The 25,542-nt window shown below is 36.2% G+C and overlaps 1 protein-coding gene and 1 non-coding gene across 2 annotated transcripts in view; both read right to left on the reverse strand.

The window, feature by feature from the left end:
• The window catches only part of LOC145261044 (spliceosome-associated protein CWC27 homolog), a 38,911-nt gene extending 15,848 nt beyond the window's left edge, over positions 1-23,063 (reverse strand). The window contains exons 1-5 of the mRNA XM_080119192.1: positions 22,901-23,063; positions 19,289-19,498; positions 12,491-12,634; positions 8,894-8,992; positions 3,118-3,221 (exon numbers count right to left, since the gene is read on the reverse strand). Of these exons, the coding sequence (XP_079975318.1) occupies positions 3,118-3,221; positions 8,894-8,992; positions 12,491-12,634; positions 19,289-19,498; positions 22,901-22,942 (599 nt within the window). The 5' untranslated portion in view covers positions 22,943-23,063. The remainder of the gene's footprint in view (positions 1-3,117; positions 3,222-8,893; positions 8,993-12,490; positions 12,635-19,288; positions 19,499-22,900) is intronic.
• LOC145261400 (U2 spliceosomal RNA) lies at positions 4,339-4,531 on the reverse strand. Its single transcript, XR_013864440.1, has one exon. It is a non-coding gene; the product is annotated as a U2 spliceosomal RNA (small nuclear RNA).
• Positions 23,064-25,542: the final 2,479 nt, after the last annotated feature.

Raw genomic sequence — 25,542 nt, forward strand, 5'->3', positions numbered from 1 at the left:
AATTTTCATTTCTTATAGTGTTACCATGTTATTAGCAATATATAATAATTTACTTCACTACAATTTATTTTAAAAATTACTTTGGAGAGTAAAAAGTGTGACTTGGGATTTTTTTCCCCCTCTTATTTTATCGTTTAGTCCTCACACTCTGTAAGCAATGTTTCTTATAAAGAGGAAAGAATTGCTGTTTTCTGAGTCAGAATCTATTCATCTCACATCACCTTATATTGACCTTGAAGTAGTGCTTTTTTTTTTTTTTTTTTTACTCTTTACATCAAATGGTTTGATGTTATGTCTGGGTCAATTTCCATAAAAAGAAAACCTCTCTCTGCTAACTGCTTTACCCAAGCTATACCAACATGCAGAAATTTAAATGTAATGTGAACAAATATTTCGCAGCACAACTCTCCACTAAGAATGCCCCTGTAGGTATGATTCCTAATTCACAGTAATCCTTTACATCTCAGCAGTATTTAAAAAAAAAAAAAAAAATTGATTATCTTTAAATAGTCACCTAAAAATAAAAAATCAGTAGAATATCATAATAGTTGTTTAACAAACAAATAAAAACTATTATTATTAACTAAAATGGTTCCACTGCATCCCATACAATACCAGATAGGTACAGTTTCATTTATTTATTTTTTTTTTTTTATTCAATTTTCACCCCAAACAAGGCACAGTGCCACTTTGAAGCAGGGGGCTACTATCAGGGACTTAATTAGTGGGGTCATTATGAAGGGAGATGAGTAGAAAGATGTTTGTTAACATTACACTTGAACTTCTGCATATCAGTGCAGTTGGGAAAGCAGAATCCCGGAAGGGAGTTCCAAAGACCCGCAGTTCTGGGGAAGAAACTATTAGAGTAAAAGGATTTCTTGCACCTAGGGATCTCTACTGTAAAGGGATGAGACTTAGTAGCTTGTCGGGTTTGTCGGGGGTAGTTATGTCGGGGAGGTACAAGTGTTTGCCGTTCGTCAGAGCATTCACCATTAAAGTATTTGTAGAACAGGCAGAGGGATGCAACATTTCGTCGATGGGACAGAGGCTGAAGCCTAGATGACAGTTCAGGACCTATCAGGTTGGCGACTCTCTTTTGAACCCTGTCCAGGAGCGAGAGACAAGCAGCAGATGCACCAGCCCAAATGTGACAACAGTACTCCATACATGGGCGAATGGTGGCCTTATAGAGGTATAGGATACTGGTAGGCGATAAATGTTTAGATCATTGGCCTGAACAGAATGTGCTAAAAAATTCTGTATAGATGTATAGTTTTATGTAGTTGTTTTTGTTTTGTTTTGTTTTTTAAATATTATTACATGATGAACTATTTTAAATTAAAATCTACTTAGTATTATGCATGTAAGCAGAAAAAAAAACAAAAAAAACATACACACATTTGAAAATATAAATATGCTACAATAATTGAGGTTTTTGCAAAATGGCATCTTAACTGGAATTGGAAGTAGTGTATTATGTAAAAAGGAAATTGACTTGATGTTACCCGAGATGAAGCAAGCACTTTCATCACATCAGAAAGCAATTCTTTGGTGCCTTCAATAAGTTTCCAGACTTTTTTTGTACAGACATTTAAAATTGTTGTAGACTCTTAAAATTCAGTATAATATTGCTATACGTCTTATGGGATGACTGGACAAGTTTTATGATTTCAGATTCAAATAAACAGTTACAGCAGGAATTGGAATACACCTTACTAAAGCTTGATTGTCACAGATGGTGAATTTTAAAAAATGCAATCTGGATGTGAGGACAATTTAGAAGAACGATATGCAATAAAATTCTGTTTTAAACTTGGAAAAAATGCCACATAAATGTATGGAATGCTTCAGACTGCTTTTGGACCATCTTGCATGAATCAAACATCAGTTTTTAAGTAGCATAAGAGATTCAAGGAAGGCAGGGAGTCTGTGATGAGTGGGAGGAGTAAGGAAGTCAGAACACCAGAGTTGATTGGCCAAATAAAGAATTTCGTGGATAAGGATCATCGTGTGTACAGTTTGTTTCAGAATTTCACAATTTTGTTTACAGAATTTCATGGATAAGGATCATCGTAAGTGTACAGTTTGATGTCAGTGTGGGAACTGTACATACATTTATTTGCAAGGAACTGAAGATGCAAAAGATTTGTGCGAATGCATCAGTCCACAATTCCATCCTTGTCACAAACTATTTGATTAAGATGGACATCAAGACAGTTCCTCACCCTCCCTATTGTCCAGACCTTGTTCCCTGTGACTTTTGGTTATTTCCTAAGCTCAAGGAAAACCTTAGAGGCTGTCGTTATAAGACAACTGAGGAGCTAGAAGAGTCTTTGACAAGAGTCATTAACACGCTCATACAAGAGGACTTCTAGAGGTAATTGGAACGGTACAACAAGTGTGTCACAGCTGGAGGAGATTACTTCGAAGGGGACTAGAGCTTCATGTGTGTCTGGAAACTTATTGAAGGCATCTTGTATAGAATATTCTACTTGTTCTTTTCTTAATTAGTCTGTACGTTACACTTTGAAGCTATGAAGATGGAACTGGTCCCATTAAAACGAGCGACCTTTTCTCCTCCGGAATTTATTTTTCTACATAGAAGACAGTGAATATTTTCTGTAATTACATCCTAATCGAGTTCGAATTTGATGAGTACTTTCTTGCAACGATCAAATCTCTCAGATTGCAACGTAGATTGCAATGTATTCACTCCGATTTGATTTATCTGTTCAATGATATATCAACAATTTTCTATCCGATTTAACGTAAATACGCATCAGAGAGGTAGAAAGTGAATTTGGGGCTTACTTACAATGACGCATCTCTGCTTCTGACACATGTCCATGACAGGGGTTGCATTCTTTGAGTCTCACACAGTCAATATCTGCAACAGAGTGATGCAAATTTCAGGTTATGAATACATAAACTTCAGTCATCATAACAATGCAATTTGCAATCCCCTTTAATCCATTTAAGCGGAATCGGAATAAAAATAGGAGGTATTACTACTGGAGCATGCCGTCATATATATTCAGCGCCTATATACTAGGTTCATTCAAATTTCTGAAGAAATTGTTTAGGCCAGCGACCTCAACATTTACCTGGTAGACTTACTTTGTAGCTTTTGATTGGCTTTTGCTTTTCTTGTCGTCCACTTTATCCTTTTTTCCACGTTTCAACTGTCGAGGGATGATATCATCGTAGGGGTTTGATAAGACCTGAAAAAAAAATGTTGCACAATCATTGCTCAGATTCCAAGTTATGATTTTTTATGAACAGATTAAAAAATCATCTATATATATAAAAGCGAAAACGTATGTATGTTTGTTCGCTTTTTCTGTATGTCTACAAAAGGCTTTTTTCAGAGAAGCGGTCGGTCGCTTCACAACTTTTTAAAACTTTTTATATCACATACAAATCGTAATATCTCACAGTTAACAACAAAGCTCGCCTGTCTATTTAATTTGCTCGATTTCGGGAAGATAAATATTCAATATTTGTCGCTCACCGCATGTGGGTTAGTCTTTTTCCTATAACATCTTCGGGGGGAAAAAAAAAGCGTTCAGCAGTAAATGAATACTATCCCGCAGTCAAAACTTGACCTCACCTGCTAAATCCAACTAATTAAATAAATTCAAAGGTGTTTCCGTTAGCATCTCGCGGTGGGGCAATGGTCTAACGTCTGTATGTATGTCTCACTAAAACTTGAAAAATACTCAACAAACCCCTATAATATATTCTTTGATTGGAATTCATTATTGAGAAGAGTATTATTTATTAATTTATTTACTGCGGACTATTATCCCCATCTTTCTTAGTTGTTGCTTCACGACCCGTGGTACAGTAGATAAAGACGTTGAATTACTACGGTTCCAGGTGAGAATTGTCTGAAGATAGCGGTTTCAATCCTACCCAAAGCCGGCCAGAGGCTTAATTGGCCAAAACGTGGTGAGATGACAACAACTATGGAAGGCAGTAATTGCTGAGAATGCAGTTAAGAGATTCGGAGTTTCTATCGCATCACGGTTACCATCTGACGAAGGCCAGAGGAATACTTGGCCGAAACGTCACGAAACAACAACCAAGAAAGATGAGGATAATAGTCCGCGAAAAATAAATGAATAAACCCCTATAATGTAAGAAAAATAAGATCTAAAATTTAGAAAACAAAAATCATTCTCAGGGGGTCAAATAGCCCGCAACAAACTCCAATAACTCTAGAAAAATAATATCTAAGATTTAGAAAAAATATAATTCTCTGGAGGTCAAACGAACGTTTGTATCATTTAATGTTCCTATTAACTTGCCTCCCCACGAGGGCAGAGTTGGACACAAGGTCGGTTTTTTAATGTGGGGGGAAATCCAGCTCCCAAAAAAGGGGCACTCTTGATAGGAAAAAAAAAAAAAAAAAAATTGTCTCACTCATGAAGGATTTCTCCTCCACTGACCAAGGACAGAAAAGGTGAAGTGCAGCAGCATCAGAACAGATACTACACTGTGATCTTAGCCCAAAGGCAAAGAACAAGATTTTTAATGTTCACTGAGTTATTTCCCTTATGTTGACATAAGCTAGGTGTTTGTGTATATCCAGAGTGAGGAATGGGCTGGGCGAAGAAGGGTGGGTGGCTAGGGGGGAAACAAGAGGAGGAGGAAATTTGATTTTCTTAGTTAAAACTACTTGATCACACAAAAAAAAAAAGAAGGATATCAATTGTTATATGAGAGATGGATGAGGATTTCAATATATATTTTTTACCCAAATTTTTTATACTTTATTTAATAAAAGTGAATTTTTTTTTGTTTTGTGGACCTGTTTTGCTGAACATTAAGATAAAATGTTACAAAAAACATATTTGTCTTATTTTCTTGAAAAACTTAATATTTTTTGGACATGCCAACAGACCACAGTTCTTGCTTGTATATTTGGTTAAAAGTTAATATTAGGTTGCTACATAAGTTCTCGACATTTTTTTTTTTTTTTTTTTTTTTTAAAGAAAATCAAAGAATTTTAACAACAAAAGTAAATTTGTGTGGCAGCCAAACTCCAAGTTATTGTGTGAATCCCATCGTCTGAAGGTGGCGTGAAATTGTCACAAAATCACACATCTTTTCACCCAATTCTCTACATGTCTGATGGCCATCTTTTTTCAAAAGAATCCTAAGTTGGTCTTCGTCTATCTTGATTGGTCTTCTGAAATGAGGAGCATCATTGGGGTCAAACCAACCTCAAACAGTTCTCTCAGCTATCGCGTTTTCTCCATATACGGCTATAGAGTTGAAGGTAATAATTAAAGAAGAAAACGCCCGTGTGTGTGTGTGTGTGCACTGTGCGGTCATACAACTTACCTTCGGATGGGATCTGAGAGAGAGAGAAATTAAAGATGGCAGCCATGGATTTATAAGGTGTAGTCTCGTGGAATCTCACAAGATCTCATCTTCCACTGCACACGTATGCAAATGGAATGGGGTCAGTTTTCTAATAAAATGCCTGCTGGCAGAGGTGGTTGGCAGAACACGTGTTGGAAGTTGAGAAAGTTGACAGTGACGAATTCTAGCTGAACTTTTGATTATTGTATTTATTTTATTTTGTTTTGCTGTTTACCAGCCCATTTAACTGCAACTTAGCTATAGCGTTTTCTCCATATATGGCACAAATATCCTTGGTCACTTGACTCGGTTTTGACATCGATAAAAGATGAAAAGAAAAAGGTTTCAAAAAAGTGATTTTTTTTATCTACTTGACAATCCATTTGGCGGTTCTGAAAAACGAGAAAAAATTATATGAGCAAAACACGATGACGATTATCTTGTAGAACAGAATACGTGCTTTCTAATGATATATGAAGAAGTCTTCCTTCACTCTTGACAGAGTATGGATACCCACGAATGGGTGGCTGCGTGTGAAATTTTTGTGGCAAGAGTTGCACAATCTCTAACCCCATCTCTACTTAATTGATATTGTTGAATACCAGTGGCAAGTGGAGGTTCAAGCCGACTGGAAACAATGCTGAGATAAGCGGAGAGCACATACAGAGCCTAGCCTTCCCAAATGGTCACGCATCTGGTACTACACAGGCTCAACGTTGCTTAAGTTTGGTGATCTGACGAGAACCGGTGTGTCAACGTGATTGTGCCGTGTATTGATGATATATAATGATATATAACCCTTTGACAAATATCAAAATGTTTTAGAACAAAAATTGGCACTTGTACAGTTTAGTCAAGACATTAAAAAATGAAAATATCGAAAAACGTTATATTGCACGTATCTGTTATGGAACGAAGTTCTCCGAAAAAAAATTTCATCTAATTTCATCAAGTAGTTTTTTTTTTTTTACAGCGAAAAAACAAATTGTTATGATACCGAGCAAAAGGTTCGATTTTTAGGAAGAAAACCTAGAATTAAAGATGGGGAGGGAGTGTCGGCGCTTTAAACTGAGTTATCTCTCCATGGCATGTTCAGCAAATTTCACAATGGCTGACTTCAACGCGCTCTCATAACATATTTTTCCGCTGAAAAAAAAAAAAAAAAAAAAAAAACTACTCGATCAAATTAAATGGAATTTTTTTTCAGAGATCTTCAGTCCATAACGGATGCGTACAATATAACCTTTTTTCGATATTTTCATTTTTTAATGTCTTGATTAAACTGTACAAAAACCTAAATATTTTTTATGAAACGGCGGGAACTTATGCAACAACCCGATATATAATAACAAAATAATTTGTACGTGTGTATGCAAAAGAAGAATACTCGTTTCAGGACGATTAAAATTAATTCCCTGCACAATTTTGCACCAGTTTTGTGTCAGCTTACAAAAAAAAAAAAAAAAAAAAAAAAAATCAAAATATAATGCAAATAAACATGAGTGACAGACCATAAGTGCTTTTACAAAGAACCAGAGTTCCAGACAGCATAACGCTAACACCATGTTTTAAATCGGCAAGTCCAACTGTTAATAATATGGTAAAAATCGCAAGTTTCATAGAATGTGTGTTATTGTAGGGATATCAGAAAGGTAACGCGAACTGACAACCGCTTTCAATGAGACAACATCTGGTGAGCCACATATATGATTGGAAAGGGGTTGCCACGAACAAAGGCTTGGCAACCAAATAAAATGGCATTCTGCCAAGTTGATTACATGATGATGTTGAATAAGTGATGGGCAACACTGAAAAATCTCCGATCCAGGAATATATATCTCATGGTTTCCTATTTTTATCGTTGATTGCAGATTAAATTGTTGAATTGCTATAGTGAGTAAACTCATGCATTCCTGACTTAAAAAGTGACATCACTCTCTTGGAGATCTTGACGGTGTGAGACGCAAAGAAAGCTACACATGTCATGGACGCGTGTCAAAAGCATATCCGTTTCGTTAAAATCATGCGGAAAAAATATAACGGATCAATATTTGCCGAAACCGTTTGAACATTTACAAATCGATGCAGTTTGTAAGCAAAGTAAAGACCAGCAACAGAGATGTGAGCGACGTAGCTCTCTTCAGAAGCCCTTGCACAGCCAGCACCTCAGAAAACACAAATGCGCTTCGACAAAAAACAGTATGCAATGCCAGAGGTCCGAGCGATTGCTGAGTAATGACATCAACCCACATTGCAATCAAATAGTTGGTGTCCTGGAAAATAACCTAAAAACGGAAACAATCGGACACCCTAGATTTTAACCTGAATTCAAATTGCATAAAACGCAAAACAATAGAACAATCGAATTCCAATTAATTAAATGTAAACAAAAGGCAGATAATGAAGAGAAAGAGAAAGAGTCAGAACAACTGAACACATCTTAATTGCCGATCCATTTAAATTTATTTGTAAATAAGCTAAGTTGTTTTTGCTATTTGCCGTCTGCTGTCAAGAAGGTGATGGGCAGCCGTAAACTTTATGAAACGGGGCTACGTTTGCTGTTAGGGTTAGGGTTAGGGTTAGGGTTAGGGCTACGTTTGCTGTTAGCTCTGATGGTTTGTAACAACATCTTCAGCTGGCCTCCATGGCATTTTCGCCAACCTTGGAGTCGAACTTCTCTTATGCACAATGCAAAAGTTGTTACATAGTGTGGATAAGAAAATGGATTTGTCCAATACCGTCTTGAAGTCTTAGAACGGCAGAGGGGAATCTTTGTTCTTCTGTATCTTGTCACAACATACGATGCCCACAAGCTCTAACTACAATTCTTGGGCTAACAATTCATAATGATATGAATGGGTCCCAAATGAAATCCCTCAACTAAATTAAAATGGTCACAGGCTAGCCATAAGTAAGCGCCCTCCACCAAAAAAAAAAGAAAAGTAAAAACAAAGTTGGATACCAAATAATGAAATCCAACTAAATTAAAAAAAAAATTTTTTTAAATTTAAAAAAAAATTTTTTTTAAATTTACAAAAAACAACCTAAAGTTGACAGCAGGGTTGCAGAATTGGAGAAGGATTTGAAGTTGTAGTCGGACTTGTGAGTATAGCTCTTGGCAATGAGATCTCTGTTTCTATCTCTAATCATGTACTATGCAAGCACTGATGGGTAAAGGGTGTGTTTTATCAGGGTTCGGAGTCAGTGGTTTTGGAAAGAGTGTGAATTGGACTTGTAAAAATAGTCAGTCAGATTTTTTAATCTTAAAAATATCAATGGACAATTTTAAGAAATTAAAATCAAAGTCCAAAAATTGGGAACTAAGAGTCAAGGTCGGAATTTTGGGAATCCTGGGAATTGAGAAGTCAAGGTATGAACTTTTTAAATTCAAAGAATTAAGGTCAGATTCTAAATCAGAATTTTGGGAATTTAAGAAGTTATGGTCGGAATTTTTGCAATGTGTTGAAGTCGGACTTTATATATTCCAATTCTGCAAGGCTGGTTGACAGCAATAAATACTTACTTCTGTAGAAAGGATTTTGACAGGATAATATGGTCTGTCATTTGGTCCAACATCAACTTCTTGCAGTTTAAGCATGTTGTATATTGTGTTACCACCAACCTATAAAAAATAAGTTAAGAAAGATGGTTAATACAATCTGTTCAATTTCTTTCAATAATAAAAGTTGATATAGAAAAGATGCAGTTTGAATTTTATTAAAAATAACAGCATACAAATCAAAAAAGATGTTGAAGAAAAATTCAATCAATAATTTTATCACATATAATCAAATTTTGATCATTTATATATTTATATATAGGTTATATGGTTATATATTTATATATAGGTTATATGGTTATATATTTATATACAGGTTATATATTTATATACAGGTTATATAGGTTATATATAGGTTATATATTTATATACAGGTCATATATTTATATACAGGTCATATAGGTTATATACAGGTCATATAGGTTATATACAGGTCATATATTTATATACAGGTCATATATTTATATACAGGTCATATATTTATATACAGGTCATATATTTATATACAGGTCATATATTTATATACAGGTCATATATTTATATACAGGTTATATACTTATATACAGGTTATATACTTATATACAGGTTATATATTTATATACAGGTTATATATTTATATACAGGTTATATATTTATATACAGGTTATATATTTATATACAGGTCATATATTTATATACAGGTTATATATTTATATACAGGTCATATATTTATATACAGGTTATATATTTATATACAGGTCATATATTTATATACAGGTCATATATTTATATATAGGTTATATATTTATATATAGGTTATATATTTATATATAGGTTATATATTTATATACAGGTTATATATTTATATACAGGTCATATATTTATATACAGGTCATATATTTATATACAGGTCACATATTTATATACAGGTTATATATTTATATACAGGTTATATATTTATATACAGGTTATATATTTATATACAGGTCATATATTTATATACAGGTTATATATTTATATACAGGTTATATATTTATATACAGGTCATATATTTATATACAGGTCATATATTTATATACAGGTTATATATCGACTGAAAAGTTACACTCCTCAAATTGATTAAAAAGGACATTGCTATGCTTTTCATTTTCATCGTTAATGGAAGAAGAGATAAGTAGGAATTCATGCAGTGGAAGCAACTAAATTGGCAACAGGATTGGTTTGAGAGAGAGAGAGAGAGAGAGAGAGAGAGAGAGACACAGAGAGAGAGAGAGAGGAGTTAATGTATGGTTTAGACATAATTTATATGTTAGCTTAAGAATAGGATAACATGTTAAAGTATGATTTTTTTTTTCTTACAAGGAAGTCACCACCTATCAAGGTCCGGAACCCACTCGGGGATAAGGGTTATTGCGTGTACAGTAATCAATGGGATAATATCGTAGTAATCGCTAGTAATGGAGATCTGATAAAGTGTCTTACTTAAGGCGGCGGTTCATCAGGAATTTGTTTACATTGGACTTGAAGACATCCAAGTTGTAGTCAAGTGGGAAACAGGCAAACGGAAGAGAGTTCCACAGGCGTGCACTTCTAAGAAAGAAGCTTTGTTCACGGAATCTACGTTTTGATTTAGGCACATGATTAACGATATTAGGCACATTTTGTACCCAAACTGAGTATTGAAGACAACAGAATTTGAGAATAATATCAAGGCCCAGAGACCACTCGAGGATTATGGTTAATGAGTGTAAGGTAGTCAAAGGGACAATATTGTAGTAATCGTTAAAAGTGGAAATTTAGTAAATTGGATTACTTAAAGAGATGGCTTATCGAGAACTTGTTTACATTGAACTTGAAGACGACCATATTGTAGTCAGTTGAAAAACACGAAAATGGAACAGAGTTCCACAGGCATGCAGTTCTAAAAAAGAAGCTTTGTCCATGGAATTTACGTTTAGGTTTAGGCACAGATAAAGAGTGGGGGAAATTATTGATAGTGGTTTCAGATAGACGAGTGTTTTTCATGAAATTATTTCATCATTTTCGATCATTTCCTAACATTACTCATCATTCAACTGAAAATATCTCATTAACCTTTATCCTCGATTGGCTTTTAGCTTTTATAAGTTGTGACCCATTAGTAAAAAAATAAAATACACACAAACAATGGATTACAATTAATTATTCATAAGTTTTTCAGTAATCAACTAATTTGATATTTAATTTTCATTTTAAAATTATTTCAATGAATTTTAATAAAATTTTTTCACTGAAAAAAATTTGTATTTGACTATTTTGTTTGTTTTAATTATGATCAGCAAGAGAGGCAGTCTATTAATGACAGCCCATAGTTTCATATTCAAGACAATGTTATGTGAGCAAGCATTGAGAGCATTGCCAAGGCTGCTGCAAAGAAGGTGGGCTCTCTTTACCGTGCTAGAAAACTACTTACGCCTGAAAGTGTCCTGTACCTCCATAAGGCCACCATTCGCCTATGTGTGGCATACTATTGTCACATTTGGGCATGTGCATCTGCTGCTTGTCTCTCACTTCTGGACAGGGTTCAAAAGAGAGTCGCCAACCTGATAGGTCTCGAACTGTCATCTAGGCTTCAGCCTCTATCTCATCGACAAAATGTTGCAACCCCCTGCCTGTTCTACAAATACTTTAATGGTGAATGCTCTGACGAACTACAAGCACTTGTACCCCCTCGACGTGAATACCCCCCGACAAACCTGACAAGCAGCTAAATCCCACCCCTTCACAGTAGAGATCCCTAGATGTAAGAAAGCCTCCTACTACAGTTTCTTCCCCAGAACTGCAAGACTTTGAGACTCCCTTCCGGATTCCTGCTTTCCAAACTGTACTGACATGCAGAAGTTCAAGTGTAATGTGAACAGACATCTTGCTACTCATCTCCCTTCATAATACCCCTGCAACTTATGACCCCGATAGTAGCCCCCTACTTCAAAGTGGCACTGTGTCCCGACCAAAATTGACAGTTTCAAGACTTCTACCTGGGGGTCACCTCTAACCCTTAGGTGTCACTCAACTGTGGAACTCTCTTCCATTTGCCTGATTTCCGTCTGACTATAATATGGTCGTCTTCAAGTCCAATGTAAACAAGTTCTTGATAAGCCGTTTCCCTTAAATCATCTAATTTACCAATTTTCCACTACTAACAATTACTATGTCATTGTCCCATTGACCACTGTACACTTATTAACCCTTATCTTCGAGTGGCCTCTAGGCCTTGATAAGTGGTTAAAAAAAAACACCCCCACCCTAACCCCAATACTTTGAAACAGCATCCAAACATCTTTTTTGCTTGTAAGTCTTGCTAGCCAAAATGACATAAAATCCCCTGACCAAAATTGACAGTTTCGAGACTTCTACTTGGGGGTCACCTCTAACCCTTAGGTGTCACTCAAACATTTTTATTCAAACACAGTCCTCATCATGTAACAATATAAAATCAGAAGATGTAAGGTTTATAAGTGTATCAACATTTCGCTGAATTACATGAATAAAAAAAAAAAAGATAATGAAAACAAAAAATATAAAATTAAAGGTTTGACTAACTTTTCCAAAAATGGTGTGTTTGTTTATAAGTTCCGGCGTTGAAGCCATTGTGAAGAAGAATTGGCTTCCATTGTCATTAAGACCAGCATTTGCCATAGCAACCAGACCTCGACGGACAAATCGTAATCTTGAATGAAATTCATCCTGAAATTTGAAAAAAAAAAAAAATCAAAAAATCGAAACAACAATTTTTATATTCTTTTTTACAAACTATCAAATCTAGAATCAAATCTAGCCAAGTGTGGGCTCCCCTTTTCACGGGGAGCCGGTTTTCCCCAACATCTTGGGGAGACAAACAAATACGCAGGAAGCGTAAAGCTTAACTGGCTCTGCATGATTTCATTTTTCTATGGCGTGATGTTTGAACTAGAAAAGCAGACGTTCGTTTTTTAATCTTTTAATTTGAACGATTCTCACTTCCTCTGCCCTCTTAGCGTAGCGGTAACATGTCACCTTTTCTTTTCCGACTTCACCTCAAGGCTTTGGGTTCGAGCCTGCTTTTCTTTTTTCACAACATACCCCTACAAACACCCGGGCAACGCCGGGAAACCCCCGCTAGTCTAATATATAAAGGGCAAAATGTGTATGTGTATGCCTGTATGCCCTGCAAAAACTTTCCACATACACAATGGTTCCTCACGAAATCGGTATTGTTTTCAAACTCAATCCTTCAGACAACAAATATCGAAAAATTGGCAAAAAACATTCATTCCTGGGAAATTTTGTACAAGGAGGGGTCACTTTTGTCGCCGACATTTTAGCAAGTCATTGTCACCATTGGACTGACTACACTTATTTCAATGCTCTCAACTTTCCATCGTGCGATGGCGACATCGGCTAAGAACTCCTTCACGTTAGGGATTCGAGCCTGCCTGCCTACCACCAATTTTTTTTTTAACAACTCTCTTCACCCAAACTGTCTATTGTTGTAGCATTAAAAGTTGATTCTTTCTTTTTAGATAATTGTTATTTTATCAACTTGCATGAAAAGAGCTATGTAAAAGATGCTTAAAACCGTTTAAATTATGCAAATACCATCAGTAGTTCAAAAGTTATGAGAATTTTAACTGCCAAAATTTAGGCTTTTCCGTGGACATTTTATGCATTTTGGGACCAGGCCAATTTTCAATTTTGTAAATCCTCTCTATCTGGCCCAAAATATATCCCTATTTTCTGAGATGCAACCATAAATCATACTCTACATGAATCCTCGATGTAATTTTCACAGTACCACGATACCAGGAATCCTGATAAGCAACAACTATATATTCACCAGTTGATGGTAATTTTCGTCATTTCTATTGTTGTTTTACTGAAAATTCAACTATGTAAACAAAAAAATAAAACGGTAATTTTTTACCTTGTTTCCACCTTAACATTTAAAATGATTACTTCTTAAGGTTTTAGGGTATGCTGAAAACGAATATCACGTTTAAATTTCTGCAAATAAGTATTTTTCCGGATATTAAGCAATGTCATTTCTTATGCTATCACTGGTGGGCATCATGGTACGCGCAAGCACGCAACCCCAAGAAACGCAAACGCAACCCCAAGAAACTATGCACAAACGCGCATACCAAGATGGCCACCAGCAATAACATAAGAAATGACATTGCTTAATATCCAGAAAGCTACTTATTTGTGGAAAATTTAAATGCGATATTCGTTTTCAGCTTACGCGAAAACCTTAAAAGACAGTCATTTTAAAGAAAAATGTTACGGTGGAAACAAGGTAAAAATTTACAAAATGGATCACAATTAAATTTTTTATCGAACCGCCTAATTATTATTATTATTTAGATATCCTCAGTTGAAAAAAGAAAACGGGTTTGTTTTACAGATTCGAAAAAATGGTCTTGAGTAAAAAATAAATTCAAGTGGTGAACTCCATGTAAAAAAAAAGTTTCATCTTTTTTATTTAATTGTTAGGTGAAAGTACAAATCAGATAGGCCCTAAACTGGCATCTAAGCTTCAGCCTCTGTCCCATCGTCGAAACGTTGCATCCCTCTGCCTGTTCTACAAGTATTATAATGGCGAATGCTCTGAAGAACTGCAAGCACTTGTGCCCCCACGACGTGAACACCCTCGACAGACCCGACAAGCTGCAAAATCCCACCCCCACACTGTAGAGATCCCTAGATGTAAAAGATCTTTCTACTCCAGTAGTTTCTTCCCCAGAACTGCTAGACTTTGGAATTCCATTCCAGGGCACTGCTTCCCCAACTGTACTGACATGCATAAGTTCAAGTGCAACGTGAACCAACATCTCGCTGCCCTAATTCCTACATAGTACCCCAGCAGATGTTTCCCCTGATAGTAGCCCCCTACACCAAAGTGGCAATGTGCCTTGTTTGGGGTAAAAAAAAAAGAAGGTGAAATTGCAAAATAGTTAACAACAAACACTCTTCCTCATAAGAATGGGTTTTTAAATAATAAAGTTGTTATTTCAGCAGGGTAACATAAGTGCACAAGCACCTTTTATTTGTTTTATATATATATATATATATATATATATATATATATATTTTAAACTAAAAAACACAATTGTACCTTAAGTACAAGTTAAACACATGTACTTAGTACATTTTGTTGTTTTTTAACGCTTTTAGTACACATGTACTAAAAGCGTTAAAAACAACAAAATAGTATTTTTTGGAAACCAAATTTGAAAAACTTGAAAATAATTTTTTTAAATTGACGAACTCAGAATGAAAAATGACTAGTCTAGTAAGACGAAAGCAGAAAAACAGTTTTCTATTTTTAAGAGAATACTTTAGTAAGCTCAGCGCATTAGTGCTTAACGAGCAGTTTTTCTGTTAAACGGATTTGAATTTCTATAAAAGATAACATTTTAAAGAAATTTCTGCACAATTAATAATTCTCAAATATTTACATATTATACATTAAAATAATTCTGAAACTATTATCTATATGAAAATGGATGATATATGCAAATTTATCTTATAAATTTTGAAATATTCTTCATCAACTTTGCTTGGTCGTAACTTTGCTTCCTATGGTCGTAAAAATAAAAATAAAAATCCATTAGAGATGGACTTCTATGCTTATATAGCCTGTAAAATTTCAGCTATATCCAATTAAATTTAACCCCGCACATATGTACCCAAACTTGAATGCCTACTAGATACTATCCTCAAGTGTCTAAGGTCTCTCTGTACAGGGGTTTGTCAGAACAATCTGGCATGAGGATACTTTTTCCATATCATGATCAAATATTCAAAATAACATAGCATTCGCAGCCCAAATAAGATCTCCTCACCACGGTTACCCAACAGCTTTTCCGAGGAATGGTGCACCTTCTCCAAGTGATATTACCTCAAGTAATAGCACGAAGCTGGATACTCCACCAGACTAGATAAATTCTTGTCCTGGAATCCAGTAAGACCAACATGAAAGATATACTACAACGTATAAAAACGGTTAATTGGGGAGAGGAAAATTATGTTCTCAATTTCTTTACTAACTCAGTGCTTGAGAGATAAAGAACTTTAATGGAACATTCGAATATCTATGTATCTCATATAGAGTTCAAGTGTTAGCCCCAGGTTGTGGGCCCCTTGATTTCTGAGAACTTCAACTGAAGTAAAATAATAAAAAAAAAAGCGCATAAAAATATTGAATGCATAAAAGAAAAATAAATTTACATCATTGGAATGCTTATTTTCTCTTTCCATCAATGTAATTCTTTTAAAAATTGACCCACAAATAAAAAAGATATGACTTGTTGAAGCACATTAGCTATGTAATATTGCTGATGTCCATGAAAATACAGCATATATGCTTGTAATGCTAATTGTTGTTTTGACCACCCCCACCGTCTTGCTAGTACCACTGTCAAATATTTCATTTGTATACATCTGGCCCAGCCATGCAAACAGCATAGCTAAACTAGCTAACATACTAGACTCTTCCCACCACAGGGTCCTACCACCATTAGATTATGATCTCACAATATTATATCTATATGTTTAAAAGGCAAAAGTGGTGCGCACGTTTTTGTATGTCCAAGAAAGGCTTTTTTTCGGGGGCGGGTACTATGTTTTAGAACTTTTTATATGCTCCTTAGATTATAATATCTACGATTTGCGAAGGGACATCATCTCTAGATTTATTTAGATCGACTTTTATAAAATTCACGCAATTCTTTCCTCTTGCGTGTTTGTTGTTTAAAAGCAAAATTAATCCAAAGCGAAGGCAGCTTCCTGGCCTTTCATGCCGCGACGTCCAGAAAGCAATTAGCTTTGATCAATATCGGGGAAACCACTCATGCCAGACAATTGCTATTCATTTAGACACTCCCCTTTTTGTGGGGAGCTGGTTTTCTCGAACATTGTGGGGAAACAAATAAATGAAACGGTGGAAAGTTGAACTGGCCTTCAGCCAACCTTCATTTCTGCACCTGCATGAACTTCTTCACTTAGCAAGTTAACTTTTTGATTGAAATCGCTAAATTTGAACGCTTTTCACTTCCTATGGCCTCGTAGCGTAGCGGTAAGATTGTTATATAGTTATTATTATTAGTATTAGACGATACCACTTGTGCGCGTATGTTACGTGAGTTCTTATTAGTAATGATATGAGTCTTAGTGAGAGTTCTTGTCTTATTACATATGATGTTGTATCTTAGAGAGAGAGATGTGTATGTAATGACATTTTATAACAGAAACATATAATAACAATACACGTTTTTCTTTCACTTTCTTTTCCGTCACCGCGTCATGGGTTCGAGCCTGCCTGACTACTAACATTTTTTTTCTTTTACACCTCCAAACACCTGAGCAATGCTGGGTAACCCCACTAGTATCTATATGTATAAAAGGCAAAATGGGCGCAAGCATTTGTGTATGTCCGCGAAAGGCTTTTTGTATTGGGGTTCTCGCGTCGGTTAGATTCCGCAAGAAGTTTCCGCATACTTCCTAGATCGTAATTCGTAAACGGACATCCTTTCTTTCCTTTTTTTTTAAAAAGAGTTAGACAAAATTCCTACCGTTTTTTTTGTTTTTTTTTACACGGTGGTCACCACTTATCAAGGCCCGGAAGCCACTCAGGGATAGGGGTTATTGCAAGTACAGTACGTTAGTGTGGAGATTTAATGAAGTGTTTACTTAAGGAGGCGGTTCATCAGGAATTTGTTTGCATTGGACTTGAAGATATCCAGGTTGTAGTCAGGTGGGAAGCAGGCAGACGGAATAGAGTTCCACAGGCGTGCACTTCTAAGAAAGAAGCTTTGTTCATGGAATCTACGTTTTGATTTAGGCACAGACAAAGAGTGGTGGAAATTTTTCACAGTGGATTCAGCTAGATGGGTGTTTTTCGTGAAGGATTGGCGAGGGGGGACCAAACATTGGAGTTCAGTCACAGTGGTGTTTGTTTGGCTGTTTCATATGAAACGAAACTGTTCGAAAAAGCAGCAAAGCATTTAAATCATCTCTGTTGACCTTCGGGTCGGGACTGATGCTTCACTTAAGTTAACTGGTCCTTGGTCAAATGTAGGGGAAACCTTTCATACTGAGACAATTACTATTTATTTGGATACCGTCAGAGTGCCCCCTTTTTAGGGGGAGCTGGTTCCCCCACCCCCCAGTAAAAACAACCTTGTGTCCAATTTGCTTTTGTGGGGAAGCAAATAAATACCAAGCATTTAAATCATCATACGTTCGGTTGACTATGCTTAAATTCGACGCATGCAACTTCCGCTTACGCGATGGCGACATCGGCTAACATGTTACATTTTTTATCACCTTCTTTCTCTTCTTCGCATTACGGGTTCCAGCCTGCTATCACTCTTCTTTTTTTTTTTTTGACACCTCTCTCCACCCTGTTGTTTCTATCCACCCCCCATACACACACTGGGCTGTTTTTTTATTTCCGCTCTTACTACATTACTGCAACAAACCCGCGCAATGCTGGATACCCTCGCTAGTTACAAATAAAAATTTAAAAACAAAGAAATATATAAGACTAGCGAGGGTGCCCGGTGTTGCCTGGGTATTTGTAGGTGTTAAAAAAAAAAAAAATGTGAAAGAGAAAAAGGTGAAAAAAAAAAAAAAAAGAGTTGGTAATTAACAGGTGGAGGAGACAAAATAAAAAAAAAAATTTTTTTTAAGCTAGAGAGAGAGAGAGAGAGAGAGAGAGAGAGAGAGAGAGAGAGAGAGGTCTTCTCGCTAACCATTACTAGCGGATAGCGAAAAGAAGGTGAAAAAAAAGAGTTGGTAATTATCTTTTGCCCGGGTGATAAAAGATAAAATAAACTAAAAAACCATTACGCCATAGTGGATAGCGAAATGAACGAGTTGGTAATTAGGTTAAGAATCACACAGGCACAGAAATGAACGTCTGGCTGGAGGCCAGTTAAGCTTCTCGCTTTCTGCTGTTTTATTTATTTGTTTCCCCACGATGTTGGGGAAAACCAGCTTCCTCAAAAAAGGGGGAACTCTGGCCTGGCAGTGTCCAAATGAATAGCAATTGTCTGATATGAAGGGTTTCCCCCCACATTGATCAAACCTAATTGCCTAAGCTTCGATTAGTTTCGCTTTATTTATACGCGAAAGACAAACAAACACTTGAAACGAGGGAATTTTTAAAAACTTGAGCAACACAAAGATAGAGACGATGTCCGTTTCCAAATCGGAGAGATTACAATCTAGGAAGTATAAGAAAACTTCTGGAATGTAACTGATGTAAGAAGGCTGACGCAGAAAGCCTTTCGCGGACATACACAAACACGTGCATCCATTTTTTGCCTTTTATAGAAGAGAAGATAAAAGCAATCTTACTTTGAATGGGTGCCCGTAAATAGATTCACCGCCATGTCCGGTGCCATCGGGATCTCCACCTTGAACAATAAAATCTTTCACCACTCGGTGGAAAATGGTGTTGTCGTAATAACCTTCCATGCATAACTGGACAAAGTTCCGACTGGCTTTCGGGGCTTCTTTTGACCATAATTCAATATCAATGTCACCAACTGTCGTCTTGAGAAGAACCTAAGAATAAAAAAAAAAAAACAAAAAAAAACAACGTTGGTGATGCGAATCAATAATGACATTTTAAAAAACAAGATTTGGGGTTCGTTTTACAATCCAGAGATACAAAAAAGGTGTCCAAAACAAATATATAAAACGTTCACCAAATACATTGAGAGCATTGCCAAGGCTGCTGCGTAGAAGGTGGGCTCTCTCTACCATGCTAGAAAGCTACTTACGCCTGAAAGTATCCCATATCTCTACAAGGCCACCATTTGCCCATGTATGGAGTATTGTTGTCACATCTGGGCTGGTGCATCTGCTACTAGTCTCTCGCTCCTGGACAGGGTTTAAAAGAGTCGCCAACCTGATAGGTCTTGAACTGTCATCAAAGATTTTGGGTTTGTTTTACAATCCAGAGAGGTACGAAAAAGTGGTCAAAAAAACAAATATATAACAAATAAATGTAATCAAAGGCAAGATAAGTTACTTTTCTACCTAACTGGATAAGTTTTTAGTGTTTTTATTTAGTGTAACAGGTTTATTCGGTTCTAAAAACAAGTAATATTGAGTGCTACCAGAGAACAAGAAAAAATAGCCGTGATGTCTTTTTACATCTTTGAAGTCTCGATAATCACTTCAAAATGTTACGGTAAAATTTATTGAGTGGGTTTCTATCACCATTTTGTTTTATTTCTTATTTTGAAGTGATTATTGAGACTTCAAAGATGTAAAAAGACATCGCGACCATTATTTTTTTGTTCTCGGGTAGCGTTCAATGTTATTTGTTTTTCAAATCGAATAAACATCTTGCATTAAATAAAAACACTAAAAAATTATCCAGTTAGGTAGAAAAATAACTTATCTTTATCTTGCCTTTGATAATATTTATTTATTTTCTTTTCCATTTTCACATCAAATAAAGTGCAGTGACACTTTGATGTAGGGGCTACTATTGGGGCCATACGTTGCAGGGATACTGTGTAGGGAGTTGAGCAGCGAGATGTCTATTCACATTACACTTGAACTTCTGAAAGGGGGGGGTAAATAGGGGTCGTTAATCATCCTTGTCACTCTAGAACTAAACAAAAGTTTCTCTTAGCCAGGATATTCTTTCACCATAATACCGCATTCGTCCTTTCGTACTTGGAGACATCCTACTTAGCACCCTATTTTTAAAACATTTTTATTGGTATGTAAACACAAAAAAGATAATAAAGGTAATACAATAATTTGTTTGTGTCGAGGGCGGGGGAAGAAAAAATACAAGCAGTGGTTAGTAGGGCCCTCCCAACCCCATCTAGTTGATAGACCGCCCATTCCACTTTAGTTTGTAAAGGAACCTGAGCTCCTGTGGGTCAGTCTCTAAGTGGGAATGCTCTCTAGATGGGACGAAATGGAGAAAAGAAAATTTTGGGGGTGAGGGATCGGGGAGTTAGTGATTGATTTCTTTCTCTCCGAGATGGGTGAAATTTAGAGGGAGGGATGAAAAGAAAAAATTGCAGTTAGGAAGGAGCGGGGATCTTGGAGGCTTTCTAATCGGGGAAGGATGGAGCACTCACTCGGCTAGCTAAGAGGTTAAAGATAAAGTTACACTTTACAGAACTGCGTGTTCCACACCTAGGCAGGGAACACGTATTCAAATTTGGCTCCTTTTCGTACACACAGACTTGCTATATGTATCCATCTTCTGTCAAATGCCGCGCGATGCAGCCTTCTTCTATCACATCTGATCTTCACCCATAGTTGTTTAAAGAAAGCGATCAGATCCTGATCAGAAAAAGACCCCCCCCCCCGGGCCATCTTGCAGACGCGACGTCCAAATCACCATTCTCGCCACGGCCAGGATAGTAATGTAGACTATTTGTCTTTGTCTTTGTCTTTCCCTGTCCTACGGCGGCCTCACGTTGTCAACAACATTGGATACAGTAATCGGGCGAGGATGCTCGGGATCGATGTGAGCCGTCACCTTGCTGACATACGACCAGTACCGATGGAGGTCGCGGCAATCAAAGAAAGCAAGATCAGTCGTTTCTATGGCCATTGTTCCGCAACGGGGGACAAGCAGGCAACTTCAAAAACACGGAACTATGTTGTTGAGTGGAAGTGCATTTCAGGCCAATCGCCAGGTCAGAGAAAACTCCGAATTGTTCAGATGACTCAAACCTGGCGCCCAACTCCATGCGGAGCGGATCTCACTCTACTGCCAACCCATAGCAGGTCGTCGATGCCCCCCCCTCACTAGATCCCTGTGGAGTTCCCTACTAATAGCAGCCACAAGGTTGCTGGACCTTGGTAGTCGTTTTAGCGTGACTCGGCACTCTTTTAGGAAGGCAGATTCTCCCCGCAGCCTACAACGGCTCTCGATAGAGGGGTCCAAAACGAGGTTAAGAAAGGCGGCAGTAACCACGGGGAGACACGGTTGATCTTCTTGCATATTTTCGCGCCTATTTCAAAAAATATTTTTTATCCATTTTTTTTTTTTTATTGTAAATGTTTATTATTTATTCATAAATTTCTGCATAAAAAAACGGGGTTTGTATTACTGTACACATAGATTCGAAAAAGTTGTCAAAAAACAAATATATAACAAATAAATGTTATCAAAGGCACGATAAGTTACTTTTCTACCAAACTGGATATATTTTTCGTGTTTTTATTCTATGTAACATGTTCATTCAGCTCGAAAACCATACAGTGTTTACCGATGTATTGGAAAATTCAAGATGGCTTATCACACCCTCTTTAACACGGTAAGTTTGGAAAAAGGTGTTATAAATAAAAAAAAACTATACAAAATACTATTAAAAACCCGCCGAATATATGTCAACTCATGTCAGGGTAACATATATTGAGCGAGTTTTTAACAGTATTTTATCCGGTTTTTTTATTCATAACATCTTTTCCCACACTTACCGTGTTAAAGAGAGAATCAGACGCCATCTTGAATGTTTCAATACATCGGTAAACACTGTATGGTTTTCGAGCTGAATAAACATGTTACATTGAATAAAAACACGAAAAATATATCCAGTTTGGTAGAAAAGTAACTTATCTTGCCTTTGATAACATTTATTTGTTATATATTTGTTTTTTTTGTCAACTTTTTCGAATCTATGTGTACAGTAATACAAATCCCGGTGCACGTGCAGTAACATATGGAAATTTGAGTTCTGCATCATGCAAAAAAAAAAAAAAAAAAAGAATAGAACGGACAAGGGTGAATTTACAGATCCACCCTCCTTTTGTCGGGGGGGGGGAACCAAAAAAAAAAAAAATACAATTAAAACGATTTTTTTTTAAATACGCGAAAAGTAACCAACTGTTTGTTTTTACTGGATAATGGCGGGGAAAATCTCAAATTAATTCGTGTTGATATTTTTAAAAACTAAGTTCTGTTATGATTAAAGAAATTAAACTTACCTTCCCGTTTGTTGCGGGTTCTTGAATGTAAATATTACTCATTTTTGTTGATAAAAAATAAAAAAGTCTTCATAAAAACGAACTGGCGACACCGACATAAACAATAAACCTTAGCGAGAAGCCATGTTGCCGCGAGACGTAACTAATCCACAAAAGAAATGTAAATTTAAAAACTTTAAAAATGTCGACAAACAAGTCCTTTTTTTTGGTACTAGTGCACTTATTGTTCCGTGCTGAAATAATAACGTTATTATTTAAAAAGCCATTCTTAACATCGAGAGGGGAGGGTGTTTTGTACCTATTCTATACTTTAACCTGACAATTGAATAAAAAAAAAAACATTAGAAAACTTTAATTAAACTTGGAAATACGATTTAAAAAATAGCGCGAATCGGTAAGTGCATTCACTTACTGATTCGCACCATTTTTTTTATTAGAATAACGATTTATAAATTAATATTAATTTAATGACAAATTCGATTTATTCCGTTGTGATTAATAAATATATATATATATATATATATATATATATATATATATAATGTATGTGTGTTTCGGTTAGTTACGACTGGATAATAGAAAACTTATAATCGATATTAACAAAATGTCACAAATTTAAATTGAAGAAATATTTCCTTAAAAATTGAATTTTTACCCAGAGATCTCATAAATAAAATATTTAGGAAGATAATCTGAAAAATATAATTGATAAACTTGTTCGTGTGTATTTTAACGGTACTTTTTTTTATAAGGAAAAAGTTACCGTCTCAACCAGCGGTGTTAGGGCAGAAAGTGTATACTTTATTAATAATGTCCGGATTAGAAAACTACGTTCAATTGGAATAACTTCTCTATTTCTTTGAGAGGGACTTAAATGGGACTGAATCAGTTCGCTTCCTGGCTGTATCAAATGCGTTTGATGCCAGCCTAGAAATCAGGATGACTATGTTTCGAATAAACGATAGGGCATTTCTTGCATTATCCTTTTCTTTTTTTTTTTAAATGATGTGTTCGAACTTAGCAACACTAAAAATCACTTGAGGATAAACGTTAATAAAAAAGGAATGATTGTTAGTTGTAAGATGAAGAATATTATGGGAGTATTGAAATTTATCAATGGAATGAACTAAGTTTGATTACTTATGCAGATAAGCATTTGTTGTCATTAGAAGTAATGGAAAAGACCTTGTGTAATGAAAAAGTGTAAGGAAAAATTCAAGATGGCGCCCGACTCTCTCTCTTTAACACGGTAAGATATCCTCAACACGGCACAAGGAGCAACAGCCACACGATTCCCCAGCCAACTCAATCGTCACTCCCCATGTCTTTCCCCTCACCCGCTTTTATCGTCGTTCTAGGCCGGCTAAATTTGCATATTCCGAGAATTCGTGTGACTTTGCGAGACATCATACTTTACAAAAGACGGCGGCTGCCATCTTGGTCTTTCTTTTCTATTTTTGGTTGGTAACGCTGAGCTGGTCTCGAGGTAAGTCTTTTTCCCCTCATCCGTCTCTCCCACGTACCCACACAACATGCAAACACACGGGCGCTTATCTCCTGGATGCACGTTACACCTTGAGGAAGGCCAAAAGCCATGTGAAGAGACGACCTCAACAACCAGCTGGGTCCTACTTAGCCACGATTCGCAAGGGATGATAATCATCATCATCATCATCATCATCACAACTACCATCATCATCTGGTAAGCATGTTTCCGTTATTCTCCTGTTTTATTCAAACCAAAACGACATTAACATGTAGTGACCAGCTAAATCAAATTGCTTGATTCAATTTATGTAGTAATTCCTATGAATTTATGTTGTAATGCCTATGAATTCCCATTAATTCAGGAACAATTTGATTTTGTCACCTTTTGCCCACGCAGTTCTGTCGGCGCGTAGAGTTGTGGTTGTAATGCGGTCTTTTAGCACACAAATCCACGGGACTATATTTTTGTCTATTTGTGTATGTAGACAGTGATTTTCAGACAGCTTTTTGCAGGCTGCTTTGCTGTTACTCAAAATTACCACGCATGTTGGGCCCCGTCACATGACATGAAAAATGCACTGCTAAGAAAGGCAAATGGACAAATTAATCAATCCCAGTACTAATGAAGCTCATACAAACAACAATGGATGAATATTTTTTGCTCACAAAACTTTTACCCTTCTGGTATATTTCATTTGCGGGGTTTTCTTCATAAAATATGTTGCCCATAACGATTTCCTCAACCAACAAAGATCCCCACCCCACCCTGTACCCTTATAATTATGTAAATATTCTTTTTTTTTTTTTTACATAGGGGTCACCACTTATCAAGGCCTGGAAGCCACTCGAGGATAAGGGTCATTGAGTGTACAGTAGTCAATGGGATAATTTCTAAGTAACCATTAGTATTAGAAATTTGGTAAATTGGTTATTTAATGGGACAGTTCGCCAAGTATTTATTTACGTTGGACTTGAAGACAACCAAATTGTAGTCAGTTAGAAAACAGACTAATGGAAGAGAGTTCCACAGGCGTGCACTTCTAAAAAAGAAGCTCTGTTCATGGAATCTACGTTTTGATTTAGGCACAGATAAAGAGTGGAGAAAATTATTGACAGTGGTTTCAGCTAGACAGGTGTTCTTTTGTGAACGTTTG

Source organism: Euprymna scolopes, chromosome 37 (assembly GCF_053919585.1).
Source record: "Euprymna scolopes isolate OS-2025 chromosome 37, ASM5391958v1, whole genome shotgun sequence".
NCBI classification, from domain to species: Eukaryota; Metazoa; Mollusca; class Cephalopoda; order Sepiida; family Sepiolidae; genus Euprymna; species Euprymna scolopes.